General features: G+C 39.2%; 1 protein-coding gene across 1 annotated transcript in view; it reads left to right on the top strand.

Moving 5' to 3' along the window:
* The window catches only part of Tra2a (transformer 2 alpha homolog), a 31,514-nt gene that overhangs the window by 11,017 nt on the left and 10,168 nt on the right, over nucleotides 1-10,329 (top strand). The window contains exons 2-3 of the mRNA XM_023709937.1: nucleotides 3,026-3,159; nucleotides 7,966-8,130. Of these exons, the coding sequence (XP_023565705.1) occupies nucleotides 3,026-3,159; nucleotides 7,966-8,130 (299 nt within the window). The remainder of the gene's footprint in view (nucleotides 1-3,025; nucleotides 3,160-7,965; nucleotides 8,131-10,329) is intronic.

The following is a 10,329-nucleotide window of genomic DNA, read 5'->3' as shown; positions in this document are numbered from 1 at the left end:
CACACCTATAATCCCAGTATACTGGGAGGCAAGAAGGATCCCAAATTAATGCACAGCCTGGGCAACTTAGGGAGATTTGGCCTCAGTATCAGAGTTTTTAAAAAAAAAAAAAAAATGCTAGGGATGTGGCTCAATGCAAAGTCCTGGGTTCAATTCCCAGTCCTGGAGAGAGAGAAACATTTAATAGTAAGTTTTCTATTCTAGGAGGCTGGGGCAAGGAGGATTGCACATTCCAGCCCTATGTTGACCACTTCATGACTTAAGCAAGATGAGGGAGAAAGTAAATTTTAGACTTTTAATGTGATTTTTATTTCCTAAAATTAAAGGTTTGGCAGCACAGATATATATATGTGTATGTGTGTGTGTGTGTGTGTGTGTGTGTACATACACATATATATATTCATATTCAAAGGCTGTGGTAATGTTCATAGATGTTGTTCAGCAGTACCACAAATGAGTGCTATGCCAGAGGAGTATTTTTGTTCTTTCTTTTTTTTTTTAAGAAAAAGGCCGTTGTACAGCAATTAACCACTAGGAAGAATGTATGCAATGTGTTAATTATTGAAACTGTCCTACCAATTTGATTTGAAACTGTCTCATTGCTATTTCTCAATAAAATTATAGGGTGGGGGGAGAGAAAAAGGCCAAAAGGATGATGTTGTTAGCAGTTACAGAACCAGCCTGTGAGGCTCTGAGCATGTTAGCCATACCCTATTTTTTTTTTCTTAAGTGCTAAAAATTCTGCCCCAGGGATCTGTCCAAGAATTTGACAAGCATCTAAGGTATGATGAGGGCTGGGGAGGTAGCCCAGCAGTCTAAATGTGTGTTTGGTAAGCGCAAGGATCCAGGTTTAATTTCAGGTACCACATGCCATGCTACTTCATGTTGTGCCAGGACTGAAACTGGGTGTGGTGGCGCAAGCCTGTAATGACAGCACAGGGGAGGCTGAGACGAGGATCACTGTGAGTCTGAGCTGTGTAGCAAGACCCTGTACCAAATAAATTTTTAAAATTTGAGATATGAAATACTGGAGTAGCAAAGTGGGAAAAATTTATACTGAATGCTTTGGCTTCCCCCTCCCCCCCCAAGAACCAAGGATTGAACTCAGGCCCTTGCGCTTGCCAGGGAAGCACTTATTCCACTGAGCCATCTCCCCAGTCCCAAAAATTGGTACTGAACAGAAAGGCAACTTTTTTTAAAAATTTATTTATTTTATTTGTGTGTGTGTGTGTGGCCAGCTCAGCCCGCCTGGGGGTGGGGCTGGCTGGCATGTGGTGCAGGGGATTGAACCTCGGTCCTTGTGCTTTGCTAAGCTTGTTCTAAGTAGGTGCTTTAGACCACTGAGCCATCTCACCAGCCCCAGAAAGGCAACTGTTTTGTTTTCATCTTTAAAAATGGATAGACTGACCAACATTATTATAATTCTTAATCTTTTGACATTAAAACTTGAAAGAAGTTTTTAAAGTTTTGTGATAATCTTCTGACAAAAATGAAAATTTGTGGAATTGATGCTGTGAAATTGAAATAATTGCTGAGGTTAATAAGGCTTTAATGTAGAATTGTCCATTCTGTTTTGGTCATAGGTTTATCATTTCTGTCAAGCAAGCTTTTAATCAGTTTGCAAATATTCTGAAAATATTATACCCAATTTTTTTTTTTTTCAGAGATCAGTTTTGCTGTGTAGGAAATATAGTCACTAAAGGAAGGGTGTGTGTGCCTGTGTCTGTCTGTCTGTCTGTCTGTCTGTCTGTCTGTCTGTCTGTCTTTGTGTATCTCTGTGTATGTGTGTTTGAAGCCAGAAGGGAAATGTTAAAAAAAAATTGTGCTTCCTCTTTCCCTAGTTTTTCAGTATGCTTGCTCACAGACGATATTGTTCTGGTTAAATCTGATTAAGCAAGAAAAGTGGTCAGATAAATTGAGAGATATTGTTAATTTTGCTAGTCTTCTAATTTTGATCTTTGGCATATGTATTATGTGAGTTTAGATAGGTCTGTGCAACTGTTTTGGCCTGGAATGCTTTGCTTTAATTATAGCTTGGTTTCTTAGCATGAGTTAGTGAAAGCTTATTTTGAGATCAGTAAGAATCTTTAGGTTGTACAGTAGTGGAAACTTAGGTGGGGGGTGCAGTTCATAGTACGTTTATGTTTGAATTAAGTATATTAAAGTTGTTTACATTTTAGGAACAGGAATGAAACTGAAAGGGGAGGAGGGTAAAGAGTATGGGGAAAATTAGAGAAATTCAATAAATTCTCTTTGTTAGAAACTACACTATTGAGAATTTTAAAAACTATTAAATTGTTAAAAAAAAAAAAAAAAAAAACTAGTGATTTGCACTTTACCTGCTGGTTTTTCCATTTGGTAGATAACATTCTGAACTCCAGCAGAGTTTTATAATCCCCACGTGCTTAAATATACTAAATGTTCTTTTTCCATTAAGGTTAATGTTCGTGAAGAAATTGAAGAGTTTTTTCCAAGAATGTGGAAGATAAATCAAGATAAAAGAAGGCTAATGAAAAGTATTAAAGATCAGAAAATTAAAATTGAATGGGGGAAAAAATTGAACAGAAGATTGGTCAGATAGAAGCACTTGAATATTTTTTTAAGGCTATTTTGAATTGTTTGAATTGGGGAAGAATACACGAAGTATGAAAAATGAAAAAATGAAGAATGAAGAGAAGTAGAAAGCAAGAGTGAAGTAGAATTAAAAGAATCTGGAAGAATGAATGGGTCCTAGGTTAAGTAAATGTATGGTTTATGTTCCAGTGTCTGTATGATCAAGTTGTAGATGAATTTGCATGATTACTTAGTTAATAGAGAATTGGTGATCTGGTTCAAGTAGGGAATTGTTGAGGACAGTTAGCAGTATTAACAATGGGTTATTAATGAGCTGAAATTTTTTCTGGAGGGCATTGCCTAACCATTTGTTTTTCAGGAGCAATCAATATAAATAATTACGGTACTTTAAATGTTAGGTGTTAGGCATCTACGTGACCAGTGCCATTTGTAATACTGTCTTCTTTGTTAGGAGTCTCGCTCTCAGTCAAAATCTCCAACCGGAACCCCTGCTCGTGTAAAATCGGAGAGCAGGTCAGGATCTCGTAGTCCATCAAGGGTTTCCAAACACTCTGAATCCCATTCTCGATCAAGATCCAAATCCCGGTAAGTGTCTTTAAGATAATACTTAAGGGGCTGGGGAGATGGCTCAGTGGAATAAGCACTTCCCTGGCAAGTGCAAGAGCCTGAGTTCAGTCCCTGGTTCCGCAAAAAAAAAAAAAAAAGTAATACTTTAAGACATTTTCAGGTTGCAGAACTTAGTAAAACTTAGTAATAATATATTCTACATAAATGCTTAGACTTCTGTGTACTCTAATAAGGAGAACAGCTGGGGAGATAGCTCAGCAGAATAAGCACTTGCTGGCAAGTTCAGGGTCCTGAGTTCAATCCCCAGTACCGCCAAAAAAAAAAAAAAAAAAGAAAGAAAGAAAGAAAATGGTTGAGTTTACACTAATTGCTATTCTTTCTTGGGGTGGGGACACAGGGCCTTGAGGTTGCTGCATAGTCTAGGCTGGCCTTGTAATCCTACCTCTACCTCCCAAGTGCTGACATTACAGGCATGTGCCATCACACTTTGATTATAGTTTTTTGTTTTTTTTTTTTTTTGGCGGAACTTTGATTATAGTTTGAGAATTTTTTTTTAAGCTTTATATTCTCTCTATCCTTTATAAGAAAAGTATAACTTATGTTGGAGTTGGAATTCTGGTCAGATGAAAATGGAGAGAAGAAAAATCGCCAAATGATGACAACAAAAACTTCAGTGATGTGCTACCTGATTTGTTGTATCAAATAGGGTATACTTGGGTGTGACAGAAAACTTTAAAAACCTGAACAATGCCATGTGTAGCACACACCTGCAAGTATTTTAGGATATAGAAGCAAGAAGATTTGCAGCTCAGCCTAGGTGACATTAAATAGAGTGAGCCTAATGGCCTTTAATTATAATGTGCACTTTTTAGCAAGACCATGTTTCAAAAAATATTTTTTTAAATGAATGGAGAAGTCTGGTGAGATAGCTGGTGGGACTAAGCACCTGATTTGGCAAGCAAAGGGACAAGGGTTTGTTTGATTCCTGGTCCTGCATGCTGCGCTGGCCCCGCCCCTGGGGCGCACTTAGCCAGCAAGCGAGTCCTGGCCTGTTGACGCACAACTGTAATCCCAGCACTGGGGTGGCTGAAAACAGGATCACTGAGTCTGAGCTGTGTAGTGAGCCCCTGTACCTCATACATTTAAAAAAAAATTAATTAATTGAATGGTGGGAGGGAAGGAGGAATAAAGAAAGGAAAGGACTGGGAATGTACCATACTCCCTGGGTTCAATCCCTAGTACCACCAAAAAAAATTAAAGCTCAAAGGGTATATTTCTCTTGAGGGTCACAGTGATAGTGTTTTTCTTTGTTAAGTCCAAGATCGAGTCCATGCTTGATTTATTCACCCTTCTTAACATTTATTTATTTACTTATTTATTTTTTTAACGGAACCGGAGATTGAACTCAGGCCCTTGTGCTTGCCAGGGAAGCACTTATTCTACTGTGCTATCTCCCCATCCCCCCGTTCATTCTTGTTTAAGTAACAGTTGATATTTTCAATGACAGATTAGGCTATAAATTAGTACTACTGAGTAAAATTGGGAATATCGTGTTTGATGGTATTGCATAAACCCACGTTTTCTTTTTCTTTTTCTTTTTTTCCGGAACCGGGAATTGAACTCAGGTCCTTGAGCTTGCCAGCGAAGCGCTTATTCCACTGAGCCATCTCCCCGGCCCTCCACGTTTTCTTCATACATATCTCCACTCATTACCCTCAAATGATTACTTTTAGATAGTAGCCCACTTAGGATTTTCTTTCCCTCTCAGAAACTTAATTTTTCGAAAACTCTCAGAATTGTTAAGCCAGGCGTGGTGATGCATGCCAGTAATCCCAGGTCTTTGGGAATCTGAGGCAGGGGAATTACAAATTCAAAACCAAGTTAGGTCAATGTAACATAATCTAGTCTCAGAATTGAATTCTCAAAAAACAAATAAAAAAAAAGAATTCTATGTCAGCTCGGTGGTAGAATACTTATTTCTCCTGTGCATAGCCCACGGTTCCAATCCCTAATACTTTCAAAACAAAAACTATATAGTGTTAATCTTTTTTTTTTCCTCTCACCTCTTTGAGGCCAGCTTTTGCTATGCAGTTGAAGCTGACCTTGAACTCACTTTGTAGCCCAGGCAGGCCTTGAACTCACAGTGGTCCTTCTACCTCAACCTCACAAGTGTTGGTATTATAGATGTGTCACTATGAAGTTCAGGCCGGCCTGGAACTCACTTTGTAACCCAGGCTAGCCTTGACACAGTGTTAATCTCAACACTTAACTAAATTAATTTCTAAATACCCTAATTCCTTCCTGATTTTGTGCCATCATCTTTTTTTTTTTTTTTTTTTTTTTTTTTTTTTTGTAATACCCCTGTGCATTCCAGACAATTGCTCTGCCCCAACCCTTTTTCATTATTGCTTTGAGTCTTTTTTTTTTTTTTTTGTGGTACCGGGAATTGAACTCAGGACTTTGCACTTGCAAGGCAAGTGCTTATTCTACTGAGCTATCTCACCAGCCCTTATTATTGCTTTGAAATGGCATCTAAGTAGTTCAGGCTGACTTGAACTTGGTTGGAATCCTTTTACCGGTAGCCTCTGAAGTAGCTGAGATTATAGGAATGTACCACCAACACATGATGCACTCCCTTTTTGCCAAAGAATTTTTGCTCTTGCTATTCCTAGAGCCCTTTTTCCTGTCTACCTAGCAAATGCTGTTAAATCACTCAGTTTTATTGCTTGTTGCCTTTTGTTTCATAATTTTCCTTCATTTTATTCTCTTCCCTCTTGTGCTTTTATGCTCTCTTTAAGTTTTGTGGCCCTTAGAATTTATATTTATTAATCAGCTTTGAAACTGTAAAAAATAAAAAATAAAAATAATAACAATTTTTTAAAAATGAACAGAATAAAAACTTGAGAACAAAAAAAAAGAATTTATATTTATTGTCTGCTTCATAGAAATTAGTTTTTTTGTTTTTGGGTTTTTTTTTTTTAGTACAGGTCTCACTACACAGATAGGACTAATAGGGATCCTCCTGTTTTCAGCCTCCCAAGTCCTGGGATTACAGGTGCATGCCACCACACCTAGTCTCAGTTGCTGTCTTAGTGCATTCCAGGTGTGCGCTGGGAATCAAACCCCAGTTGCTGCTGAGCTATCTGACTGGTCCATAAAAGTTAGTTTGTATGACTAACAAACATCACTATTAGTCTCTGAGTTTAAGAATGAATTACATGAATGGTGAAATTATTAAAAAAATTTTATTAGGCATAGAGATTTTTTAAAAGTACCTATTAAATGAATATTTCGGTTGTTGATGAATTAACTTAGCAAATATTAGATTACAGTAAACCAAAGAAAGGTTGGAAAGGAACTAATGATTAGCAGTGGATGTATAGCTAGTATTTCTATACAAGGGAATACAGAGGTAGCATGCCTGTAATCCCAGCACTTAGGAGGATTGCTGTGAGTTTAAGACCAACCAACTTGGTGTCCCAGTTATTCTTCTCATTGCTGGTACAAATATCCGGCACCCAAAATGAAGAGGGGGGGGAATGAAGGAAGGAAAGTCAGTGGAGGTTTCAGTCTGTACTCAGCTGGCTTCAAGGCAGCGTGGCACATTGCGCTCAGAGCAGCTGTTCATGGTAGCAACAAAGAACAAGAATGAATCAGAGGAGTAAAGGCAACAATGGCTACAGGGAGCAAGTCTGACTCCCTTATATGTTGTATTCAGGATATATGCCCTAGGCTGGGTGCAGTATTCACACCCATAATCCCAGTGGATCATGAGTTAATCACAAACTCTAGAAATCTAGAGTTTGACGCCATGGCTTACATGAGACTTAGGGGGGACACCTATACACAAACTGTAACACCTAGGCTACAAAGTGAGCTCAAGGCCAGCATGAGAGTCATACCAAGTCTGTGTCTCAAAAAGACAGAGAACAGGAGAATATAGAACTCTTGTGAAGAATGTTGCAAAAAATCAAAAAAAAATGTTATTATGGAAGTGGTAATATTTTGCTTTTCGTTTTCTTCCTCCCCCCCCCCCCCCATATTTTAGGGAAGAGTCTGTAGGGTGTTCAGGGTCTCACTACTAGATCAGACTCATAGTGATTCTCCTGTTTACAGCCTCCCAAGTGCTGGATTACAGGCATGGGCCACCATGCCCATTCTCCATCTCAGTGCATGCCGGGGCTGGCACCGGCACGGCAGGCCCTGGGATTGAACCCCTAGCCCCTGTGCCTGCTCCGCTGAGCTATTTGGCCAGCCTCCTTGCTTTTCTTTTGTTTCTTCTTTCCTTTTTTTTTTTTTTCAGAACCAGTGATTGAACTCAGGCGCTTGCCAGGGAAGTATTTACTCCACTGAGCCATCTCCCCGACTCCTGCTTTTCTTTTTTAAAGGAAGGAAAAAAAAAAACAAAACATACTTTAGCGTGTTTATAAGGTGGAAGGAGTGAATGTTAAAAGGACAGACTGAGAATAGGAAGAATGGCTGCAGTGAGTTCAGAGAACAAGATACTACTTTTTCCTTAGAAAAGAAAAATGATAGTCTGGGAATATCCTTCTTGGTTGAGTGCTTGTTTGAGCTCCATTATACAAAAAAGGGGGGCCGGGGAGATGGCTCAGTAGACTAAGTGCTTGCCTGGCAGGTGCAAGGGCCTAAGTTCAATCCCCAGTTCCACTAAATAAACAAATAAATAGATCATCTGCTTACCATAAAAAAAAGGATAGAGTAATTATGAATAGACAGCAATATGTGTATACAAGTTTGGAACAAAAAGATTGTTAGGCATTTTTTGCAGCTTTTTTTTTCTATCTGAATTTATTTCTCTCAAAGGTCAAGGTCAAGGAGGCATTCTCATAGACGATACACTCGATCCAGATCCCACTCTCACTCTCATAGAAGACGCTCTCGAAGTAGATCATATACACCAGAATACCGGCGGCGAAGGAGCCGAAGTCACTCGCCGATGTCTAACAGAAGAAGGCATACAGGAAGCAGGGTATGTGATACAGAAATTACTTTTTTTTCTTTCCTGTGTAGTGATAATGTAATATTTTGCTTCTATGAGAGGCTCTTGTTTTTGTGTTTTTTTTCTTCCTGTTTTGCCTTTTGTTTATCGACAGGATCTCACTGTCTCCAAACAAAACTCAGCCTGTATGACTCAGGCTGGCCTTTTAACTCCTATTTATCCTCTTGCCTCAGCCTCCTGAGTGCTGGGATTATGGGCATGTGCTACCGAGCCCACTGATATTTTTTCATTTTTGTTTTTTTGTTTTGAGATGGGGCCTTACTACGTTGACTAGGTGAGCTCAAACTGCTCTCCTACTTCAGCAGGACCAAGGTCCATACGACCAGCCCAATTTAGGCTATTATGAAGTGATGCTACAAAAATTCCTTAATTAGCTGCCTTAGCTCTCAGAATTAAAAAAAAAGTTTATGATACAGATAAGCTAATAAAAGAAACGTCACCATTTGAACAGGCCTACATGTATTTCATAATACTTATTATAAAGGAGCTGTATTTTTTCAGACTTTTTGAAGTTAAAAAGATGAAAGTGGGAGAAATATGTTTCAAGAATTAAAATAAGCATAAACTGAGGTGAGAACAATCTGATATATTTCAGTATCATGGGACAAAGACAAGAAAATAACAAGATCTTGCCAAGTGTGTTGGAATACCCCTATAATCCCAACACTCTGGTAGGCTAAGAAAGGGGAGGATCAGGCCAGCAAGATAGCTCAGCAGTCTAAAGCACCTGCTTAGGCAAACACAAGGACCATGGTTCAATCCCTGGTACCACATGCTGCACCAGCCCCGTCCCCAGGGCAGACAGAGCTGGCCACAAAAAAAAAAAAAAAAACAAAAAACGGGAGGGGGGATCACAGATTTCAGCCCTGCCTTGGCCACTTGGTGAGACCCTCTATAAAAAATAAGAAAGATCTGGGAGTATAGGACCTTGAAACCTCTGGGTTTGATCCCGAGTAACACACACAAAAGAGAGAACACCAAAGTTGAAATGTTAATAATAGCAAACACTTCTGCTCAATATGTAATACTCTTAACATCTCTAAGGCAGGCTGTCATGTTATAGAATGAGAACATGAAGTATGAGATGTGTGATGCTGAAATATATTTAATTTGCTAGCTGACGAAACCCAGGTATTGATAGGCCACCTGATTCTGTACCTTTCTGCTATACCAGTTTGCTTCTCTCACCTATGATTGATACTTAAATGTGTTGTAGTGCATCAGTATTTAATGATAGTTAGAAATCTACATGTTTAATTTTAAAATACGGATCAGGAATACACTGAAAGTATCCCTGCTAAAAAAGGAAAAATAGATGTATCTGAATCAGTGGTCCAGGGTTGGGGAGACAGACAGCTCAGTGGCATAAACTCCTGCCTGGCATATGTAAGGTCACAGGTTTGATCCCTGGTACTGTTTAAAAAAAAAAAAAAAAAAAAGTGGTCCCAAAGAAGTTATATTAAATATTAACTACCAAGGATATGAAGGATGTATTCATAAAATAAATTCTTCAAAATCACTAGCGGATTTTTATCTGCCTTAGTTTTCTTTTTGAGGGGGGTAATACCAGGGATTGAACTCAGGACCTTCTCTGCTTGACAGGCAGGTGCCTGTGCCACTGAGTTATCACCTTGCCCCTTTTTTTGTGGCCAGCTGAGCCCAACCTGGGGGCAGAGCTGCCACAGCCTGTGGTGCAGGTGGTTGAACCACCATCACTGAGCACTTGCCTAAGCAGGTAGACCGCTGAGCTGTCTTACCAGCCCTGTCTTAGTTTTTCTTAGTCTTATTTTCACACTTCACACTTGATCTTGAAAAGTGATAAAAGTCTTATTCCAACTAGGGTGACCTATAATCCCATCAACTCAGAAAGCTCACCCAGGAGAATTGCAAGTTCAAGGCCAGCCTGGGCAACTTAGCAAGACTGTCTCAAAATTTAAGAAAGAAAAGTTGGGTGTAGTGGCACATGCCTAATAATCTCAGCACTCTGGGAGGCTGGCCTGGGAGTTCAAGGCCAGACTGGAAGAAAACAAGGCCTTGTTTCAAAAACAAAGAGGCAGGGGATGTGACTCATTAGGAAAGCCACTCTCATAGCATGTTTGGAACCAAGGGGTTTAGTTCCTAGTACAGCAAAAAATAAAAATAAAACTTACTTCTGAATGACTAGAAAT

The sequence above is a fragment of the Octodon degus genome, unplaced genomic scaffold (genome assembly GCF_000260255.1).
Source record: "Octodon degus isolate 3935 unplaced genomic scaffold, OctDeg1.0 scaffold00015, whole genome shotgun sequence".
Lineage (NCBI taxonomy): Eukaryota > Metazoa > Chordata > Mammalia > Rodentia > Octodontidae > Octodon > Octodon degus.
The sequence above is the reverse complement of the archived record's forward strand: the minus strand, read 5'-3'. Positions and strand labels throughout refer to the sequence as shown.